The following is a 24,209-nucleotide window of genomic DNA, read 5'->3' as shown; positions in this document are numbered from 1 at the left end:
GCGTTAATGATAAAGTCAGAGGCGGTACCTTGTGCGCTAGTGTGAAAACCATTGATCATCCAGCTAATAACGATCAACTTGTCAGACGAATTTTCAAGTGGAGATCTTAAGGTGCTAGGATGATTGATTGATTGATTGATAGGTCATCTGATCACTTAAATCTACCTATTACAGTTGCGTTTAATAATATGGGGGGATTAACATAAATCACGGGCACAAAAAAAAAAAAAAAAATCTAAAAGAATAAATAGGCTACATCAAATGTATATTGCGTCATATATTTATAAAGGAAAAATCCCAAGAGCCCATTAAGATCATCTGCTCCATAGACTCTTTTTGTTGTTCCGGGACACACCTGTTCACTTTCCCCAGCAGTTAATTCATTCACAGGCGCGTATAATCAAGCACCCCCTGTTGTTTAAGGGGCAAACACCCGCTTGTTTTACCCCAACTGCTTGCTAGTCACCCCCGTAGGATATAGTTGCATTCCCTTAACCAATCGCAGGACCCAGGGGCGTAGGCCAACGGCTCTCCCTAAGGACTGTGAATTACTTCATTCTCAAACTCGAGGTTCCCGACAAAGGCAAAAAAAGTACCTCCTGCTTTATTCTACGAGTCCACATATCCAGAGAGTAGGCTACGACAGTCTGTGCGGATCATATCTTTGTTTGCCGCCGCATAACAGAAGAGAGCTGGAAGTGAACGGAGAGATACGGGACCTGTGCGCAAGAGGAGGTGACAGAGGGTTTATGTGTGGTACTGTATTGCTACCTCCACAAGAGCCTGTGGTGCTGAAACGCGCTCAGTTGCTGCAGCGAGCGGATCCCCGCTAATCAAGAGGAACGGGGATTTTTCCGTCATTCCATTCAAAGACAATCGTTGTCGAGGATTTATTCCAGGAACTTGGACTGATGCAAGAACTGCGGGTTAAAGCAACTTGATTATTTGAACTAAATATCGGGAACACCAAGTGAACACGGAACGACAGAAAGTTTCCAACTTTAAAGACAGAATCAGAGACGGTTAGCATTGATGCGTTGACTGTTCAGATGGCAATAAAGACTTTCAGCTCTCAGAACTGAGGTGATAATACTCTGCGGTTTATTAAACCGTCCGGTGATTTTTTTTTTCTTTATTAGAAACGTGGGCGAGGGCCAGCGAGAGCTCCAACATTTACTCCAGCCGAGCTGACGCGTTAATTGGGAACGCGCTTGGAAGCTTTCGGACGCACACGTTCCTTCTTTCTGGACTGCAGATCCTGACAAGTGCTGAAGACTCAAGAAAGATGTTGGCGTTTTACATCGCATTGTGCCTTTTAGGAACAGGTAAGACACTTGTGTTATTTCAATATAGGCGAATGTTTTCTGGTTTCAAAAACTATTCTGATCGAGCTTTGTTCGTATTGCTCAGCGCTGCGTAAACCTCATCATAACACGGAGGGAGATAACGGTCACTTACGGTGCGCTCCGTATTAATGTTAACGCAATTAGGTGTGTGCCATAGCATTTTGTGAGATATAAGGTCCCAGTGAGACCCTGGTGATGTGTTTGACCAACGACACATGGCTAGTGGCACTGCGCCAAATGCCAACAAGGCTAATTTGTGAATCAAACTTGTCCAACACAGGCGATTTCCTCATGCAATTGGCTTGGTACACTGTTCAATGCAGCTTCTTTGCGCTTTAATTTTTCTACACGCTTGTTATCGATCTGTTGTGTGTGGATGTGTATCAAAACCCCATAGTGACACATGCAAGACCTTATCGTTATCGTCCAAATGGTGTTTTGTTTATGTGTGTTAAAGAGAGTACTGTGCATGTGTGAGATGTGTCTTGGGAACTTTTTGATGTCCGCAGCAATCAAAGAGAGCATCATTCTGTACAAGAACAAGTGGGTGCGATTTGTTCTATTGCTATAATTATGCATAACAGTATACGGATGCTGTACTTGAAACTGTACTGAGAGACATGTTGACCCGAGGTTGATATCCAGAGCCCCTTTTAGTGAAATCAAAGCACGGGAAGCACTTTAGACACTTAAAGAAAAGTTGAAGCAAGAAAGGATTTGGAAAAAGCCAGGTGTGAGCATGATAATGGATCTATCAGCTAAGGTTCAGAAGAAAGCAATGGGCACGATGTGGAATGGGTTAGGTAAAGTGTTAAAAGCCAGGGGTGATGTGCTGATCACAGTCTTCTACATCTAAAACAGAAGAAGCACCTCTTAATAATTTCACAGCTAACGCCACCAGGAAGACACCATCTCCCTTTTCAAACAGAATAATTTAACTGCATTAAATAAATATAAATAGTGCGCGCGGGAAGAGGTGCGACACTTCGCGGTGCATTCTTTGGGGAGCCGGGAATCTGAAAGATTATGCGCGTCGCAATGTTGATTTATTCATTAGTTTGTAATTTTGTATTGGCCGCGGGCATCTTTCGCTAGCCCGATATGTTGCGAGTGTGAATGAACTGGCTATCGCTTGCTGCACTGAGCGCACTGCCTCTTTGCTGCAGATAAAGAGTGGCAACACCGCAGAGTGACAGTGCAACGCGTCAGACAAAACCAAATCTGAAATAGCACTGTAAGAAACATGTCACTGGACCAGAGCATGCAATTTGAATTATTTTCAAACTAGCAAAGTCCATCCGCATCTGTCGGGTTTGTTTTCTACAACATCACATTTGAAAGCTCACTAGGCTACTCCTCTCCAACTCTGAAGTTATTGAGTATTGTTCAGTTTTGCGCGTCTAATTTACACCACCGTGGGCGCTGTGTTCTGCATTTTCTGTGAGCCTTGAGAGAGGCAGGCTGATTCATCTGCGGGGTAGGAAAGCATCATCATCAAGCCTGGCCTAATTTCACCGTGTGCCTGTTGTTTCCACGCCTTTTAACAAATATTTTATTAATTGGCTGTATTATTAACGCTGACTTTGATTCAGCTCAAGATAAAGGCTTCAAAATCCCCCGGCTCCCTCAGATCTAAAAGCGTCTCTTCTCCCAATTAACGCGGCGTAACTGCAAGCGAGGCAAAGCGCTTTCGGTCTACGCTCCCAGTAAACGAATTAAAAACAAATGTTTATTGACGGCTAAGCTGTGCTTTCTGTCTGTATCTTTGATAAATGAGGCCGGCGTATTGACACGGATGGAGGCGGTAATTAAATGTAAATGTTGAACCTAAATGCCTAGCACCGGGAAAACTTGAGGACGGGAAATATATTAGACTAAAATGTTAATAAAACGTCAGTATGGTTCGCAAACAGGCCATACAATTGTAATAATGATGACATACGCAGCATAAAAGTAGACTTAAAGGAATAGTTCACCCAAAAATGAAAATTCTCTTATCATTTAGGCTACTCACCCTAATGCCATCCCAGATGTGTATGACTGTCTTTCTTCTGCAGAACACACATTATGATGTTTAGAAGAATATCTCAGCTCTGTAGTTCCATACAATGCAAATGAATGGGTGCCAAAATTTTGAAGCTCCAAAATCCACATAAGGGCAACATAAAAGTACTCTAGACGACTCTGGTGGTTAAGTCCATATCTGCTGAAGTGATATAAGAGGTGTGGGTGAGAAACAGATCAATATTTAATTCCTTTTTCCTTCACTTTCACTTTCGCCTTCAGTTTTTGGTGATTCACATTCTATGTGTATATCGCCCCCTACTGGGCAGAGAGGAGAATTTATAACAAAAAATGACTTATTGATCTGTTTCTCACCCACACCTATCATATCGTGTCTGAACACATGGATTTAACCACTGGAGTCTTATGGATTACTTTCATGCTCCCTTTATGTGGATTTTGGAACTTCAGTATTTTGGCACCCATTCACTTGCATTGTGAGGACTTACAGAGCTGAAATATTCTTCTAAATATCTTCATTTGTTTTCTGCAGAACCAAGAAAATCATACACATCTGGGTTGCCAGGAGGGTGAGTAAATGATCAGAGAATTTAAATTTTTGGGTGAACTATCCCTTTAAGCAGGAAAACAGACAAAGAAACTTTTTGGCTTGTCTAGCCATAGATTCTGGCACAAAAGCAGGTGTTCATTTTAGGATGTTATACTTATACTTATTTTAAGCAAAACTGACAGAAATGGCTCTCTATTTTGCACCGAGCTTATTGTATTGAATTTCAAACCTATTTAAAGGTGCGCTCAGTAACTTTTTGTTTGTGTCATCTTGGACTTACAGTGACACCTAGTGTTGTGAATGCAGCACCATTCAAAATCAATAGTTTTCAGTTCCCATTGTAGACAGATGCCATTGTAAAGATTAAGTGAGTAGTATTCAGCTGGTCATGTGATTCTAAAATGGCAGCCGCCATGAGGGCGCCCCTCCCCATGTAGAATAAAACAGCTTTTATAAGGTTACTGATATGACCTCCTCATCTCATGTAAGTGGTCATGATTTTATACATGAGTTGCAAAATTATAATTCTCTCTGATTTGTCTTTTCTGTCTATCTTTCTCTCCCTATCTCACACACACACACACACACACACGGTGGTGCAACTATCCTTATGAGGATTTTTATACTGTACGAACTATAGATTATACTCTAACCCTAACCCTAAACCTAACCTTCACATTTTTCTGCATTTTTACATTTTCAAAAAAGCATTGTTTACACTAGAAATGTCCTCATAAACCACATTTCTAGCATAATACCCTTGTAATTACCAGTTTGTAACCTAAAAAAAATGTCCTCGTAAACCACCCAAACCCACCCACACACACACACACACACACACACACACACACACACACAGACTATCTGACAAGACTAGTGCCAGATATTCATGTGTATGCCTTTACCAAAGCTCTGGCACTTCGGTCTCCCAGCCATAATTTGCTTTCTCTGAATGTCCCTCTCATCTCCCAGTGGAATTCCGCTGCACTGTGCCATCGGTATTCCAAGTAATCTCCAGTGCTTCACTTTTTTTTTTTTTTAAACCTTTGGCTTGGGTTGGGGTATGGAGTCCCAGAAGGCAGCATTCAAAGGAGTGTGTTAAGGTCATAAGACTTTCGCCTTCTGCTTCCTTCCTCCCAAGTCCTGTTGCCCTGTTATGAGCTAAAAAAAGACATAACCCGCAATCCCTTTTTGTATTATTTTTGTTTTAACTTGTGGCTTTCTTACACTCTGATTCATTCTTCTTCTTTTTTTTTTTTTTTTTTTTTTTTTTTTTGAGCACTGTTGATCAGTATCAGCAAGTTATAGATTGATTAAAGGAATGCATTGATAGCTGATAGAGACTGACACACACACACACACACACACACACACACACACACATACATGTGATAACTCTCAAGGGCCTTTCACATGACTCAACTTCAGTGTCACCCAATGCATTGCACTCTGTTAAGTGCAGCATCAAGCTACAGCACAACCTCCGGCGGCGAGTTGCGTGTAGGTGAAGTGTTATAATGTGACACTTAAAGTTCAAAGAATAACTTTGAGCCCATTTGCCGCTGACCTTTCAAAGTACATCTAATAGTTACTGGACAAATTGCATGACTTATCATAAGGGGGGCGGTACTGGCGTGAAATTCAAAACAAGATGGCAGAAAGACTGATCCTGTGTGTATTTAAATACATCTAGCAGTATGACACAACTGATGCACACACAAAGTCATATATGTTACCTCTTTGGAATGCTACCACTATTTTTACTGCCATTCCATGATGCTATATGCAACACTTTTTATGATGTGACGCTCTGAAGACAAGCCATGTGAAAGGACCTTAACAAACAGCTCTGCCTATCTGCAATCTTGTCTTGATGTCTTAGCTGTCTCCATTAAAGGGACAGATAGTTTGACCTGCACTCAGGGCCTCCCATTAATGTTGAGGACTGCTGGTCGCTGAGATTGAGTGGGGTTGTGTTGTGGTATTTCTAGCCATGTGGCACTCTGTGTTTGTTTTAGGAGCTCACTATATAATGCATGAGCTGAATGTCTTGGGACACTGTATGGGGACTCAGACAGTGACTTTGTATGTTTTTGTGTGTTTTGTTAAAGGGATAGTTCATCCAAAAATGAAAATTCTGTTAGCATTTATGTGGGTTATGAGCTTCTTTCTTTCCGTAAAACACAAAAGGAGATGTTAGGCAGAATGTTCAGTCTCAGTCACCATTCACATTCATTATATAAAAGAAGGATGCAATGAGAGTGAAGGCGGACTTAAACTGAACATTCTGCCTAATGTCTTTTGTTCTACAGAAAAAGAAACTCATATGAGTTTGAAATAACGTGTGTGAGTAAATGACAGATTTTTCATTTTTGGGTGAAATATTCCTTTAAGAAGCTTAATGTTTGTATTTTATGTTGAGGAGTGTAATATAAGGCTGTATGTGTGTTAGTGTGTTAGAGTGGGTGCAAGATAAGTAGCTACTAGTGTAACGATCAAGCAGGAAAGCATATAATAAAAAGTAGTGGTAATAATACAGAGAATTATAAAGATCTCATTTTTTCTTTGCGCTTCATTCTCTCTCTTTCAAATCAGTTCAATTCAATTCAGCTTTATTGGCATGACAATTGGAGTATAGTATTGCCAAAGCATTTTAAGGTTATGTAAATACAAACTGTTTTAAATAAGACAATAATACAATAATAAATACAACAATTAGTAGTAATGGGGGGGGGGGGGCAGGACAATTTAAACATTTAAATACTAAGAATGATTAAATAGAATAAAAAGATATATATATATATATATATATATATATATATATATATATATATATATTCGAGGCACCCACACAGACACCCCCCGGTCAACAACTTTAGGGTGTGTTGAAGCGGGTTTCGCCCAGGGCGCCATACAAGCTAGAACCGCCACTGATCAGGAGTATTAGGAATGATGGATTCAGTGTTTCAGATTTGGGGAAAAACATTTTTCTCACAGTGTGGTACTTGGGACAGATGAGAAGAAAGTGTTTCTCATCCTCTGTTTTCTTTAGGTTGCCGTGTCTGCATATTCTCTGCTCTCTCGGTGTCCAGGCTTTCTTATGTCTTCCTCTCTCTGTTTCTAGATCATACAGCCGGTATCGGAAGTGCCTTTATGTACCCCCAAAATATTCTTTGGAAATTCCAACAGAATTTTTTCTATTGCAATTTTATTCCAATTTTGAAAATTTATAAAAACTATATAATATAATTGCTTTAATGATTGTGTTGTATAATTTAATCCATGTTTTAATTGGTCATTTCAAACGGCCAAATCGTGATTTAACTGCATATAATGCCCTCCGAGCCTTTTCACTCAATGCTTTTACAGCCAGACCAAAACCCCCAGATGCACTCATCTCAATGCCCAGATAACTGTAGCTGGTGTTGTGCTGTAGGACCTTTCCTCTGTAGGTGAACTGGTATTTGTTTCCCTGAGATCTGGCCTTTTGTCCAGGTTGACTGTAAGGGCGCACTCCTGACAGTACTCCTCCAGCAGGGCAAGCTCTTCTGAAGACCCTCTGCTGTGGGAGACAGCAGGACTAAATCATCTGCATACAGCAAACATTTGATCTCAGTGTATTGATTGGTAAATTTAATCAATTTTGGATTTAAAATATGTTTCTCTTTTGTTGCATACAAGTCTTCTGTAATTCTTAAAACAGTTTGAGGAAGAAACCTGTTGCTAAATTTATTCCATTAATATCTGGGGTGAAATCAATGGACATAAAATCATCTAATATAATAATATAATTCATTTAATATAATAGAATTGTTCAGGTTTTCTTTTAATTGTTCAAAGTTGGACTGGCTCCATTTGAGTTTGGGTTTCAAAGGAATCCTCCCCTTGTTTTCAGATACAGGGAGTTGAGGTCTGACTGTAAAAGCACTAATAAAGTTTGGATCAAAATCTGTTATTGAATAATCAACCACACTGGCTCCTGATCTGGAGCAATATGTGAATCTACCAAGAGAATCTCCCCTGGTTCTGCCATTAATGATGTATAGCCCCAAGCCTTTACAGAGCTTTAACATTTGCTTCCCATTTGTGTTCACTAAACTATCATAACTGTTTCTTGGTGTGATAATTGATGGGGATTGAAACATGGTGTCACCGAGTATGTGACCATAATTGACAATATTTACATAATAAATATTCCTCCCAGTCCTTGCATTTAAATCTCCACATATGAGGATATTTCCTCTGGACTGGAAGTGTAAGATATCAGTCTGTAACTTTATAAAGTATTCCTCTAAGTAATATGAGGTCATGGGGTGGAATATAAACAGCACAGGGGTAAAGTTTACTCTGTGGTAGGACTGATTTTATTTCAAGCCAAATAAATGAATTTTAATCGAGTGGTTTAGATTGTCTTTACGCCATTTAAGTATTCCAACTGAATCACGGCCGCATTTTATTTTAGATTATTTTAATGAGGGAATGACAATTTTTCTCTATCCTTTTGGACAAAGTCTCATTACTGCGACACCATGTCTCATGAAAGATAGAGATGTCAGTGTCTGTTACACTACTTAGTACATCGTGGTCTACAGTCTTGTTACCGAAAGTAGAAGAGTGCAGACCCTGTATATTCCAACAACTGATTTAAATTATTTCACGGATAAGTTTGTCTATAATGTGTGTGTGTGTGTGTGTGTGTGTGTGTATGAGTTAAGTAGATTAATTCATCAGTTTCGAGCAGATGATGTTCAGTAGATGTCTAATCTGGTTGAGTTCAGGAGCTGCAGGGTTTTAGCACTCTGGCAAAGACTTTTACTCCTTGTTTGTTTAGGTGGACATGGTCATACATGTGATGAGGCCGAATATCTTCATGATGGGCGAGATGAACGTTTGGAAGAAGTGCACAGTTTCTGGAGAGTTCCACATTATTTCCATGAATGACGTGGAATGGTACATCACTGCGTGGTAGTAACATGGACAGGGTTATTTTTGCTTCTGGGAACCGTTGTGTGGCTCCGATTGCCACCTCTCTGAGCACAGGAGCCACATGCCCTTTTGTGGCCCTTAAATCATTTGTCCCCATGTTGATTATAATGTGCTTGTAAGTTTCACTTAGATATTTATCAGAAAGGATCTGAAAAGCACTTCTTGTGTTCAGGCATCACATTTTCTGGGCTTTCTTGTTTGGGAACAAAAGTTTCTCATTGATATATTTCCCATTTGAATCAGTCAGGATAAGAGCCTGTGTTTCTCTGGGATCCACTGGAGCAGAGCTGTGGATCTGGGCTGGTGGATCAGTTGAGGAGTGAAGCTCTTCCTGCACTGGTGATTCTTCAGGCTGGGGATTTTCAGTGAGCATCTCTGGATACATCAAGGGTTTAGCAGGAGATTCTTTGGGTGCTGAAACAGAGCTGAGCTGTTCTTTCAGATTATTGATGAGTTTATCTTTGGTGTGGAGTTCTGACTTCAAGGCTAAGAGTTCTTTCTGCATTTCTGTCTTAACTTCTGTTAATTGTCATCCAAAATTTGATTTTACTTCTCTCAGGTCTTCTTTAGTTTGCTGAAGTTCCTTTGACATCTCCTTTCTGTCTCTCTGTAGGTATTCAATCTCTTGTCTTAAATTCATTATGTCATTTGTAAGCTGTTCCATGTTGTTGTTGTCTTTCAGATGGGACAATATTAATTATTTTATCTCCACTACCTCTACCTCCAGAAGCGGAAAAAATGTATTTTATTCTTGACATTGGAGATGGAATTATAGTCGTTGCAGTCATCATCTTCTTTTGGACTACTTGTGTGGGAAAGGCATTAATATTTGAGTCTTTGTTGCCATCTCGAATGGGATCTTCATCAGACAGTGTTTTTATTTGTTCAAAATCTTTTATGCAGGCTCTGATCCCTGGACCATAATAGTGCCATTTTGATACAGCTTCAAAGTTAAAATTCTTGCTTCATAATTTTTATCAGCATCTTCAAATACCAAGATCTGTCTGCCTTTACAGATGCCTCTTTTCGTGGTAATGGTGAAGTGTTGGCAGAAGGTGGTGTGCCATAGAGGGCTGTTTTCAGTGTAAAAGAGCAGGTTGGTTATGACACTGTGATCATGGTCAGCAAACAGTGTTTCAGGTTTTCCTTCATCTGCTTCTGTCTGTGGAGCTGTCTGGAGTGTTCAGAGCTCTTCTGAGGGTAAACAAAGGGGCAGGGCCAAGCTGCTGCACTGGTCATAGTTGATATTGGAATGTAAACAACCAACTGAAGGAAATGCGTTTTTTTGTTTATTTTAGATATTACACTTAGTGAGTGTATTAAATGTATATAAAGGTATAAAAATGAATGAATAAGCCCAAGTAGGGAAAAAAAAAGACCACTTTCACTGGCTTTGTTGCTTAAAAAATGTCCAGCTGTGTCCAAAATGGCTCTCTATGCTGCTCTTTTCAAAGAGAAATATGATTCAGCACTGTCTGCTCCTGAAGCGAAGATCACTGACACTGATTGCTTAAAATATGTCTTTACCTCTCTTTTCCTGTGAGTGTATCCTTTTTAGTTGCTGTTGCTTGATGTTGTCTTTTCCAACATGAATATCCTCTTCTGCAGAGGTTATCCTGTGATTAACTTATCTCAGACTTCAATCAGAGTCAGTTGTGACAGGATAAAAAAAAAAGAAGAAGAAAAAAAGAATGACAAATCTGTCGAATATCTACAAAAACATCTTCCTATATGTTGTTTGGATGTGTTCTATGTTGAATTTTCTAATTTTTAATCGATATTTGTAGCAATTTATCTGGAGCTCATCTCAAGGATGACTGTTCAGTATCACCGGAACACTCTGCTGCATTATTTAGGAGACACGTGTATGGCATAGATATGGATGAGTTTTGGCCTGCTTTGATTCGCTTGCACTCTGCAAACCAGAGGAAGATGGACTGGCTGGGAGCAGTTGAGTTGAGAAGCCAGATAGAGATACTTTCCTGCCTGAAGACATGAGATTCAACTTTCACTGAGGGGTGCGTCCCACAGCGAGGAGATTTAGTGATGATTTTTTTTTTTACCTCAGCGTGTCTTTCTCTCTCTCTCTCTCTCTCGTTCCCTTATTGTAAAGAAGTTAAGGAGTAGAAAAGTTGGAAGACGAGCAAGTTCAGTGTTGAGTGTGTGTGAGAGTAAGAGAGCGAGAGAGACTGTGACACACTCACAATAGCGCAGATGCAGCAGAATCTGTCTGGTGCGGAAAGTCTGCTGCATTATTTAGGAGACGCGCGTATGGCATAGATATGGATGAGTTTTGGCCTGCTTTGATTCGCTTGCACTCTGCAAACCAGAGCAAGATGGACTGGCTGTGAGCAGTTGAGTGCTCTGGGCTCTGGGCTCTTTTACAGGGAGGGAGGTTGGCGCTCGGAGACAAATTCAACTTAAAGGTCAGTTTTGTTTACAGCAGAGAGCAAATCGCAAGATTTTCTCCCCAGACAACGTTCTAGCAGACACATTCTAGGGACTGATGCTGTGAATGACATTCAGGCTTGTGAATAGGACCTAGGGGATCAGTAACGGATAATGCTATATACCCTCTCTTTACAAAAAATATAAAGGAAATATGCTAGATGAAAAAAAAAACTGTGAATCTTGTTGAAGGGGGCAGAAATCTGTAAGTTAGATAGTACACTACCTCCTGTGGAGAAGAGTCTACAAATCCTTTTTCCCGTGCCCTAATTTCCCCCGCCATAACATTCAAACTGTGCTCCTGATGACACATACAGCTGTTGGGGGGGGGGGGGGTGGTCTTGAAACAATGGCTCTCTCTGTCTTCAACCCCGAGACATGCTACAAACAGCCGTATTGTCTAATTTTCTTTCAAAGGCATAAGACTCGCCCACGTTTTCCGCAGCTTCCCCCACCCACCCCCCAAACGTGTGTACTCATACTCATTTGCACATACAGGCACACAAACTACCATATATTGAGGAGAGTTAGCGGAATAGAGGAAGCAAATGAGAAGGTTTTGGAAGGAAAGGCTGTAATCAGCTTGCCCATGCAGGAGCTCATAGATAAAGAACTTGGCATTGCATTCAGGGGGCTTTTGTTATCAGCTCTCAGTGTCTCCAACTCGTACGGCTAATGGCAGAGCCCAGAGGAGAGGTGGCCAGTTGTTCCTCACTCTGGGACAAGGCCATCTCCTTCATCTCCATTGTTTTTGCCTCATCTCTGTCCACCCACATCCTTACCTCATTTTCCTTGGGCGGAAAGACAAGCAAGTGGACAAAGACCAATTGTGCTGAATTCCTCCTCTTGAGGAAAAATGAAAAAGAGGGCAATGATGTCATAGAGGGTCATCTTCAGTTACACTAAAACAGACAGTTTGTTTTTCAGTTGTTCGAGGGTGACTCCTAGAGTAGAATTTTATCTTTTGCACTCGTATCCCTGCGGATTCCTGTCAACAATGTTTTTTTGGGGGGGGGGGGGTGGTGTGGTGTTGGGGGGGTGTATGTTTATTCTGTTGATGAGCTACATTAGGCGATAGGGTCACATAGTCACTGTTATTAGCATACAGAGGGTGTTCACTGCTGACGTTACTCACAGATCACAAAGGTGTGAGGCTTAGCAGCCTGAGCTAATTTGGAGAAAATCATTAAACCATGGCTAAGGAAAGAGAGACACATTCACTAATTTCCTATTTTCAGAAGCACTTTGCTTGCATTTTTTTTTCTCCTCCCAAAATGTGAAAAGTGTCACTTGTTACTGGAGAAATTTATCACAATTTGGTATGACCATGAGCAAGGAAGCATTCTCACAGAGGCATGTACAAAATGAACTGGGATTTGGTAGACCATGCATTGGTTTATATTTTACTATCACCTCCGGTCCTCTAAGACAAAATTTCATATCTCCTGCTGTGACACAGAAAGCAACAGTAAATTTAAATTTATCTTCCATGTTGCAGCAATATCTGGGCTCATATTATCCTCTTGGGCTAAGATCCCTAAGCCCAGTTTTAAAGATGTTTGTGATATGAAAGGATGTTTTCTGCGGTGGGAAAATCCATTTCTGCTATGAAAACTGTTCATTAATTTTATCTGTCTGTTTATTTATTGAATATTAGATTTCTGAGGTTACTTGGGGGAAGAAATGTTAATAGCAAATCATTGGGCAAGATTTGACATTATGTTCCTTATTACTTATCTGTTCGGGGATTTGTGTTTGTTATAGTTATGGATTCATGCATACATTTATGGATGAGTCATGGACATTCAGATGGACTGACAGCTAACAGTAATTGATTGTTACTCTCTCTTACACACACACACAGTTAAAGGGTGTGCCAGTGGGCCAGCTGAGATGAGCATCTTGTGGTCAAAGCTGTATGCCCTTTGTAGGGTGATTAGTCAAAGCCTGACTGCTTAATTAACGATTGCTCCATCTCAGAAGACAGTGTGTGCCTGAGAGAGAAAGAAAAGAGCACATAAGGAAGCCACAGTTCGATTGGAACGTACCGTGTGATACTTCAATATCTGCCCTAGGATCGAATCTTGCCCCTGATTTGCAGTTAAAAGTACAGTGGTACAGGGGTGTCAAACTAATTTTAGGTCAAGGTCCAGGTTGGACAAATTGTTACATTGTGCACTTCTAGAGCTGCTAATTAACTTTATGCTGCTTGAAGTTTTAGCAGATAAGTACGAATCAGTGCGTAAGAGTGAGTCCTGAATTCCGTTTGTAATAAAATAAAGGTTCTGCCGATTTAAAGGTGCACTCAGTAATTTTTTCCCCATTAAAAAAGTTTAACTCCTAAAGAAATGAATTCTGAAACCTATATATAAAATCATGACCACTCACTTGAGATGAGGACTCTAGTCATATCAGTAACCTTATAAAAGTTGTTTTATTCTACATAGGGGAGGGGAACCCTCATGGGGGCTGCCATTTTAGAATCACATGACCAGTTGTATACTACTTGCTTAATCTCAGTAACCGTCTTGTTATTGAACAATTTCACTCTTGGATTAAATTAATCATGGCTGATTGTGAATAGTGAATTTCTACAATGGCATCTGTAACTGAAAACTATTGATTTTGAATGATTCTGCATCCACACCACTAGGTGTCACTGTAAGTAAAAGATGACACAAACAATAAGTTACTGAGTGCACCTTTAACATCCCAACTATAACATGCAACACAACAAATTAATTCTGCTCTGATGTAGTTGAAAGTAGAATATTATTGAATACATCAAACAGATAAAAAAATAAATACAATTTTAAATAATATTTTTCTTTATCATTTTAAAGGAATAGTTCACCCCAAAAAAAAAAAAAAAAAAAAACATTTTGGAACAACATGTGGATGAGTAAATGAAATATGAATTTAGTGCCTAAATTCTGTGCCAGGATCAGATGTTATACCTGACTCCATTTTGAGATTATAATTTTTAACCACAGATCTCAGATTACCACAGCGCTACTTTAACCTTTGGGACAAAGACTGTCATGCAGACAGGAAAACCCTCATTATCAGCTATTTGTAAGTTAATTCTGTCTGTCTGTCTGTCTCTCTCTCTGTCTTACACACACTCACATGCCTAAACCAAATAGTTCATCCTCTCTGAAAACCCCAGTGGAATGTGAGCGCAAATATTGTGATTGTGAGCTCAACCGTTAACCATAATACTCCACACTGGAGAGAAGACCTTGCTCAAGCTTCCCCAACACATCGGGTGAAAGGCACCTCTGTTTAGTTTTCAGACAGCTGGGCTAGAAATTGAGAAAAGCATATATGTCTTTCTTTTTTCTCCCTGCCTTCCTCTTTCCTCTCGCTTTTTTCTTGATTGCTGGGATATTACAGCATGGCTTTGAATGCCACAGTGGGAGGTCGGGAGAGAAGCTGGCCAATTTGCTATCAAGTGAGGAGTGTCAGTCAAACAACCTTTTCGCCATCACTCGTGTCCAAACATGGTAATTTTTTACAATGATTTGGAGATATCTGATACAAATATTTTTGGAAAATACAAGGTGGGATGAAATTATTTGGAGGTGGAGTAGATGGAGGAAGGGAAAAAAAGAACAATATAGCCAAGGTGTGGTGTCTGTGCAGCATGACAAAGTGGTGTGCCAATGCGGGGGGTGGGGGGGGGGGATTGGGGTGGTCAAACAGATTAACTTTCAGCATCTTAGCTCGGAAGGTAATGGATACCCTTGTACTGGTGCAAAAAAACACTTCATCTGTTCTCCCAGTTTAAAAGAAGGAAACAGAGTAACAAAGACATGCCAAATGAAAAAGTCACTGTCTGACACAGGAGACTGAACAGGGCATTCGGACACCTGGGGGCAATGATGAAGCTGTAACAAAGCAGTCGAGCTTTGGATGCACAGGTTGGCCAGAACTGGGTGGATGAAAGGGAAAAAAATTAGAGGGGGGCGTTGATGGGTTGAATTTGATACACAGCCTCTTTCAGATGGTGAGGTAATGTCAGGCAGTGCCCCTGGACCTTTCTGATTGATGCATTCCAGTTGCTCTGCTGCTATGGGAGGGCTGTTGCAGATTTCAGCAGCAAACCCTAAGCAGGAAAAGACAGAGAACCCTCTAATGGTCTGTGACTATTGTCTGGGTGAGGCATCCAAACCTCTACATTTCTCTGCAGATTTGAGGAGGAAGTTCGCATACACACGCACACACAGGGACCAGTACACACAATACACTAAAAAGCACTACCTCAGCATTGTTGCACAGGATTGTTGACTGTTTACTTTTGAAATTATCTCCTCTGTTTTGGCTCGCTGTACACACTGGGGTGGGGGGCTTGTCAGTCACAGATAAGGACAGAGATAAATAGGAGTGAGAGGGAGCAAGCAAGGTAGAAGACAAAGAATACAAGGAACAAAGAGGAAGACAAAGGGAAAGAGAAGTTGCTTGCTAAACATGTCAGTCTAAGAAAGTGATCTAATGCTTGCAGTGGGTAAAGTTTCAAGAACTTTACAAAGCCATAGCATGAGGTGCCACTTTTTTAGCATGTCCACATTCACAAATATGTTGGCTAGAAAGGAATAAGCTCAACAATCCAGCAAAACTTTACCCGGCTGAAAAGACTAGCTTAGACCAGCATGGGTTCTGAGTAGTGCATTATCCATTATGCAGTGGGATTCAAGGCTTTATTTGTACATTTTGTTGCCATACATGTTTTTTCCAGAGAAGGACTCCGGGCAGCATTTCTTGCCACCTTTTATTTATGTGTTACTTGTGTATCTGAAACAGAATAATAGAACAAATAGATAAACAGATATGGCCAGAAAGTTTGTGCAGATAAGCAGAAAACCAGACTGGTACAGGCAAATAAATGCAGACTGGTTCACGTGAAGAGGAATAAGCAGGAATAAAAAGGCTTGACACTAATGCAAACGGCTTTGTACGTTACCTCAAGCCACTTGTTTTCGCTTCCTTCTCGAATGAATTGAGTATGTTCCAGAGTTGAAACAAAAACAGCCTCACCAGTAAACTAAGAAAAAGGTGTTTTGGTATTTGAGGATGCAGCAGGTCTTGCAGCTCTGGGCCTTAGGCTGGTTTGTTACACAACAGGGCCACTTCAGAGTGGGTGAGAATGAGGAGTGTTCCTGCTGGACCAGCAGTTCTCTAGCTTCTCAGCAGAAGCCAGAGAGAGATACTTTCCTGCCTGAAGACATGAGATTCAACTTTCCCTGAGAGTTGCGTCCCACAGCGAGGAGATTTAGTGATGATTTTTGAAGCCCTTTGGAAAACAAGGCACAAATGTGAAAGGCTGTCATATGATACTGACATCTCGCTTCCAATGTCAATGTTTTGTTAAATTTCGGTGGAGCTGCAGTTTTGAGAAAGATTGTTTGGATACGAGAGGATTTCACAGGTAGAGGGATTTGTGAGGGCTTTTGTGGGAGTATTCTTTACAGACCCATTGGCAAGACAAATCATAAATTATATCTCATTTATATCTCAATGGTTTCTCCTAGAAAGCGTAAGTCCCCTGCTTTCAGATGTTTCTCCTGAGGAAAAAATCCCAGCAATAGGTTGGATCTCCTCTAGAGTTTTAGAAGAGACATCAATGTCTCAAATGTGCTCATATTTGCCAAGATGGCAGAGATTTCAATAAGAACTCAAATATCTCTCATCAAATTCTTCATAGATCAAATTATCTCAACTATGCTATCCACATTAATTTTGTAGCTCCATATTTTTAATGTATGTCAAAAATGTTCTCATTTGTTTCTTATTCATCTCATTTTTATTTCTCGCTAGGAAGTGGATACTTCATGAAGTATATCTTGAAGTACGCTTGTACATGCTTGAAACAAGAAAAATCTCTTTGCCAAGGGGGTAAGAGACAAATGCTTAGATAAATCTTGAATTAAGCTTATTGTTCCTACCCCACTGTCAAACTTTTGGGCGATACATCGCATACCCACGATATAATCGCAATGATTTTGCTGACAATATAAAATTCGACAATATCGTGAATATTGCAATGATTTTACTGAGCCTTTTATTTGGCCATTAAGTTTCATAGAGTGCATCAGTAGACTAATTTCACAATCCTTCAGGGCTGTATAATTAATCAAAATAACATCAAAATGGAGATATGATCATATGTGATTATTTAACATCCAAAGGCTGCAATTAAAGTCAGATAAACATGGTCTGTGTGCGCTTTAGAATGAACCGGTGATGCGCTGATCTGTGTGCACGCGCAGGGGCTAGTGTTTTTTAGTGCAGTTCTCCTGCATTGTGAAGTACTGCAGGTTCAAGCATTCGCGCAATTACAAACATTAGTAACCGCTATAAAGCCATTATACAAATATACAAATGCAGAACAGTAAGGAGAGACTGACAGCAGTTCACAGATGCAAAACTCATAACTGTCAAACAAAGACTGCACTTTTCGTTTCACAATAAAAACTCCTGGTGAAGGTGAAATAAACACAACTGCACTTTTACGGCATCAAAATAAAAACCCCAGTTAAGGGTGAAGTAAATAGGACATATTAGTTTATCTTTAGCTAATCTTATCCTGAAAATAATAATAATTCCGTATTATATTATAATAATGAACTGGACTGGGTTCCACAGTAATAATTTAGTACGATGCAATATTCATCTGGTTTCCAAAAAATAAGATAAATGAGATTTTTATTAAGCTTTCATATATGATTGTATGTTAAATATGAGTATAAACATGCAAATCAATGAAAAGGATTACATTTTACTCTCTCTTGTGTTAATTTGGTGAAAAACTGTGGGGAATTATTAAATAGATTTTTATTTAATACCTTTGAAATATTAATTCTACTTGGCTACAATGGCTGTTTAGATTAAATGTTGGTTCCTCTCATTAAGGAAAAAACAATTTTATGCTATTTCAGAACAAAAACATAATTATCGAGATATATATTAAATATTGTCAATTTGCTGAAAAATATCAAGATATAATTTCTGAAGCCATATCGCCTTGCCCTAGTTTCAAGCATGTACTATATAAGCTTACTTCAAGATATTTTCTCTAAAAACAAGTCATTTTTTTTTCTTTTCTCCCCTTTACTTCCCAATTTGGAATGCCCAATTCCCGATGCGCTCCAAGTCCTCGTGGTGGTGTAGTGACTCGCCTCAGTCTGGGTGGTGGAGGACGAATCTCAGTTGCCTCCGCGTCTGAGACCGTCAATCCGCGCATCTTATCACGTGGCTTGTTGAGCGAATTACCGCGGAGACATAGCGCGTGTGGAAGCTTCACGCTATTCTCCGTGGCATCCATGCACAACTCACCACATGCCCCACCGAGAGCGAGAACCACACATTATAGCGACCACGAGGAGGTTACCCCATGTGACTCTACCCTCCCTAGCAACCGGGTCAATTTGGTTGCTTAGGAGACCTGGTTGGAGTCACGCCGTGGATTCGAACTCGCGACACCAGGGGTGGTAGTCAGCGTCTTTACTAGCTGAGCTACCAAGGCCCTAAAAACAAGTCTTAATATCTTACACCGTTTTGACCCCATTTACATCTGGTATTAAGATGCGTTTTTGGTGATCACATGTTGTCAGCGCTAAATACAGGTCTAAACAGGGTCTAAAACGTTTTGTGATCGGATCACAAAAAGCACATATAAATGCGGTCAAAAACGCATGTGACCGCATCACATTTGAGGTGTAAACACTAATCTGTCCTGTATGCATCCCGGCAGTAGCGAAGTGCCTCGCCTGTCAACCAACTGCTGGGCTAAAATAAGAGTTTAAACATTGTCAGTAATGAGTGGCATTAAAAGGAAATAACCGTCCGATTGGAAAATTTAAAAAAGCTGATACGTACACGAACACCAGAACTTCAGAGATCTTCTTCAGTGTGTCTGAAATCAACATGCAGGGACTTGAGAAGCATAAACATCTGCAGCTCAGGTTAATACTTGATGCTTGAAATGTTGCTTTTGTGCTTAGATTATATTTCAGATGCATCTGGGAGAAATAGTGCGCTGTTTTCGTGCTTTCTTTTCTGAATTTGTAGCATTTAATGTCATGCAGTAACACACTTACATAATGATTGATGTATGTTGTCATGAAACAGAGATCCTCCCCTCCAAATCCGATGTGGTCACAGTAGACGTATTTAAGCAATCAGGTGTAAACGGTGATGTGTCTTACCTGACCACATGTGATTGGGTTACCCAAGACACATCTTAATACCAGGTGTAAGCAGGGTCTTTGCCCCTTGAGGAAATTTATCTTATTTTAAGGATGTTTAGATATTTTTACAGGAAAACAAGACAAAAATACTTGTCTTGAAAATCAGTTTTTGCAGTGTAACATTTTCTTCTGAGGAACCTCTTCTGAATATTGTACTACTAGAATGGACAAAAAAGTTTTAAGTCTTATCACTATACTGATGTACTGTGTGTGTGTGTGTGTGTGTGTGTGTGTGTGTGTGTGTGTGTGTGTGTGTGTGTGTGTGTGTGTGTGTGTGTGTGTGTGTGTGTGTAAGGGCTTGGATCTTAGTGCAGGGGTGTGTCTGATGTCTTCACTTTTTCACTTAGCTAGCTTAAAAAGGAGGTGATGGATAGCTTTCTAACAGCCCCCCTCAATCACAAGCTAGTTAAGCAGACTGATCAGTAATAGAGTGGCAAAGAGGCCAAACCAAACCCCTTTTTAACAGAGCCACAGGGAGGTTCAGTGATCATCCATGCTAGCGATTAGCTCTGTACCAGTCCATACGCTACAATCTTTCTCTCATTTATCAGGCATCTAAGAAATCCATTGTCCAAACTTACCATGAAAGAATCTCTTGAATTGTGAGGGAGAGCCTTAAAAGGTTCTGGTAAAATCTAGTCTTTTGTCCCAGTGTGACACAGCAGCCTGGTGCAAAACCTCCTTTGTTTTGCTAATGTTGTTAATAGGATCACTTAAGTGTAAAAGCAAATCAGATTCAACTTGGCAGGGGAAATAGAAATTATGTTTCCCCCTCATTTATTTATTTCATAAAGGTGTTTGTTTTATGTGTATCTCAGTGTGGATGTGTGGGGGAAAAAAACAAAAAAAATACATTGATGGAAGTTTCCTGATTGGCTCTGAATGTATTATCGTCATTGTTGACTTTTTCAAAATGCTTTTGTACCGTAAATTGGGACGGACCCATTAGCGATGTTCCTTAGAGCCAAGTACAAAAGCACAAATATTATCCGAGGGTGGGGTCTTTCTTTATAATAATAATAATAAAAAAAAGAAACAATCCAGCTTTCCCTTGACTTTTTTCCCTTTTGTCTCTCCAGTGTTTCTCTGTAATTCAGTGTATCCTGTTGAGGGCTGGTGAAAAAAATTGATTCTGTTACAAATTGCAATTCTTGAGCCAAACGATTTTAAAATTGTCTCCCTGATGAAAAATCTTTTTTTTTTATTTAATAAAAAAAATACATTTATCTTAATGCAACAATGATTAATAGAAAATATAGGATGCTATATTTGTGCAGAGTTCCACGAAACAGGCTTTCTCTCTGAGAAGTTTTGTCTCTTTAATCCTTTACATTCAGTCCTTTAATGCACCGCTGCTACAGCCATCAAAGTGCCGTTTGTTCACTGTCGGACGTGAAAATCCTCTGCTGTGATCAATGTTCCTGTTATTATGCATAATCCAAAAGTAAATTTGAGAGGTGTTGTGGAGAGTATTTGTCAGAAGTTATTCTGAAGATTCTGTCTGACACTGCTTTATTAAATAGTTGAGCCGTAAAAAGGCTCATCAAACTGTTGGATGCCGTAAACTACATGTCGCGCCCCTGCACAATTTATAATCTTACAGCAAGGGTATTCATGCTCTGTGGTGGGTGATTTCGCACATTTACCGGCCACTGTCAACAAGAAATACCGCTAGACAAAAAGACGTGTGCTTGAGGAAGCACCCTGATTTTATTTTGAATAAAAGACGAAAGGAATGCCAGCGATGCACGTGTCTGATTTGCTTTTGTGTTCAGAAGTTAATTTCCGCTTTGGCGCCAACGTGCGCAGCGGGATCATGTCTTGTGGAACACGAGCAAATAGTTCTCACATTTTTCTCTGTCAGTCATCTGGGAGAAGTTTGTAAGAATAGTGTTGTCTATGAGAACGTTGCATAAGATCTCAGGCTATCTCAGGATGCATATGCAAATAACATGCAATGACATTAAGACTGCAGGTGAATTGTCAAGTGTGTCATAATTCAGTAGAGCCCCAGAAATGGTTCTTGAACAAGTTTACTCTTTAGCCTCCATTTGTATGTTGCAAAATTATCGTTATGATAATAGTAATACCCCATGGTAATATGTTATATTTTATATTCTAAAATAACAAAATTAGTTTGATAAGTTAAAATGATATATTATAAAGCCTATATTTATTTGTTGAATACAAATGGATACAATGCAGCCTTATTCATGGGTTCCTTGGCACTAACTAGTCGTCTAGCTCAAACAATGCACTGACTGGTCCATTGGTAGTTTTGCACATCCTACATTTGACCACATCCCTAACCTTTACCTGCAAATTATAGCCTATATTAAAGAGTGAAAACAAATGTCATTTCAGACACAACTGTTCTTCATTTCTTTCTAAGAAAAAGGAGTTAACAAAGTTTTTTATATCTTTATTTAGTTTTTATATCAAAACATCAAATCACAATACTCGCAGAATCGCGATATCGCAATACATATCGAATCGGCTAGGAAATATCATCAAATCGGGAGGTATGTGGCAATTCCCAGCCCTAGTTAACAAGTGCCAGGTTCATCGAATTCCCATAACACAAGTCAGTGTGTGTCTTTTCACACCAATTAACAGCTTTTGGTGTCTGCTGAGGTGATGATGGCCTGTCTCCGGCCAGGCCCATGGTGTTTGTGTGTTAGGTTTTTTCGGTCTCTTTCATGTTAGCAGCAAAGAGCGAGAGCACAACCTTTCTTCCACGTTCATTAGTTAGCAGTATAATTAGTGCTTGTAGACACTTGCAGCCAGTAGGTCAAGCAAACGTACAGTATCTGGATAATTCCTCTCAATGTTCGCAAATCCAGCATTGACTGATGTGCTCTCTGTCAAATTAACAGCCTGCTCTGCGCAGTTCACATACTGTCCCTTAAGAGGTAAAACTCCTCCATTGGCTGGGAGTTGAGTGGTCATTAATATCAGACTGGTCCTCTGCTTTCCTCTACTCATTGGCACAAATGGCAACGCTGGAGAAAAAATGATTCTGTCCAGTCTTACGTACTCCTCCTCTTTTTTTATCTTTCTTTTTGCTCTGGGAGCCAAACCTGCATCCCTTCCTCTCTTGCACTCTCAATCTAGATAATTCAATCTGTCCAATATCAAATAATCGCCTCCATTTTTTCGGCCCATTTTAACCTTATCACTGGCGCTGCCTCCACAGGGGACCGAGTCTCGTTTCACCTTGTTAAGAGAGAGAGGGAGCCCAAGAGCGATAACCTGGGATTGAGGTAGAAGGCGGGTGATAAATAGTTCTCTTAGGAACAGGGAGAGAAGACTCTGTTTGTTGTTCTCACTGGCTTCAAGTGAACAAGCAGGCAAACAGACCGATGGGCTTTTTTGTCTGAGAAAAAGAGCTGAATTGTACACAAAAGAAAGTGAGAAGGAGGTGCCGTGTACTTTGTGCAGTGCTGCACTGGTTTGTGAACATTGGAGCCCCCTCTGCATCCCAGTCTTTTTTGTCATGGGCCTAACACGCACTCCCGGCACTTAATTAAAATCCAATAAGGTTCTCGCCTGGCGGCCATTGTAGCCATTCAATGTTTACACTTTCAGCTTAATCTTGCAAGAAAGTAGGGGTCAAGAGGTCAAGAATAGACTCTAGTCGCCACCCTGAGCGGGGGGGGGGGGGGGGTTGTCTTTCCCTCTGTTTCTCTCATCTCCCTTTGTTTTGTTTCTCTCTCTTTCTTTACTCATTTCCCATGGCACCTAATCCGTAAACTTGATTGTTCTAAGCTGATTTCAAGCCTGCCCCTGGGAGGAGATGGGCTTTTGGAGTTGGCTTTAATTAAGATTTAAAGAAAGCTTCCCTCAAGAACGGAGATTGAGTGGTTTTAAAAACCTTCTCCGGATGGAGGGATGAGAGTGGACAAGAGGAGGTGGAACAGATTGTGCAGCAGAAAAACAGACAGGAAAGCTGTTCATCAGGGAATACAGAGAGAAAAAGATATTTTTACGAAATTATAATTTAATATTCCATATGTTAGACGTTTGTCACTCCATTCATTCACACATGCAGTTCTACACAACATGGGTATGTTTTCTTTCATATTTCCCCTGTCAGTTTGATTCTCTCTCTCTCTCTCTCTCTCTCTCTCTCTCTACAATCCAAGGTGCATCCTTTTCATTGGTGTAAATGCGTGAATCAGTTCCAGATTGGCCACCAGCTCTGGCACCGTGTCAATGAAACAGGGGTAATGGATTACGAAGACATACTTTACTTGTTCACCGGCCGCTGAAGTATTAGAGTCTTACCTGCTAATTAAGATATGTTTATGTAATCTTTAAAGCAGTAATGGCATCTGGTGTTTAAATCATGATTTGGATATGTAAGTGTCTTGGTCATGACTATACAGGGAAGTAGAATCATACAGAGTGGAATGTGTGTGTGTGGCTTTGTTTATCCCTTTCTGCCTTTCTCTGCTCTTCTCTATCTCTCGTTCTCTCCAACACACACACACTTTATTCTCTTCCTCTCCCTCTGTCTCTCTTGATAATGGGCTTGTACACAGGTGGCCATGTCCCTTCCCTCAGACGTCCTTGTTAGACACTTAATTAAAAGCCTTATCACAG

General features: G+C 40.2%; 1 protein-coding gene across 2 annotated transcripts in view; it reads left to right on the top strand.

The window, feature by feature from the left end:
- The first annotated feature begins 534 nt into the window (after nucleotides 1-534).
- Nucleotides 535-24,209, top strand: part of LOC127429847 (kin of IRRE-like protein 1) — a 62,853-nt gene continuing 39,178 nt past the window's right edge. The window contains exons 1-2 of one of the 2 annotated variants that reach the window (XM_051679129.1): nucleotides 535-1,022; nucleotides 1,140-1,325. In XM_051679129.1, coding sequence (XP_051535089.1) covers nucleotides 1,286-1,325 — 40 coding nt within the window. In that variant the 5' untranslated portion in view covers nucleotides 535-1,022; nucleotides 1,140-1,285. Of the gene's footprint in view, nucleotides 1,326-24,209 lie in introns of both variants that reach the window. The other variant, XM_051679128.1, reaches the window with a different exon arrangement.

Source organism: Myxocyprinus asiaticus, chromosome 39 (assembly GCF_019703515.2).
Source record: "Myxocyprinus asiaticus isolate MX2 ecotype Aquarium Trade chromosome 39, UBuf_Myxa_2, whole genome shotgun sequence".
NCBI lineage: Eukaryota > Metazoa > Chordata > Actinopteri > Cypriniformes > Catostomidae > Myxocyprinus > Myxocyprinus asiaticus.
This window is presented reverse-complemented; position numbering and strand designations above follow the sequence as displayed.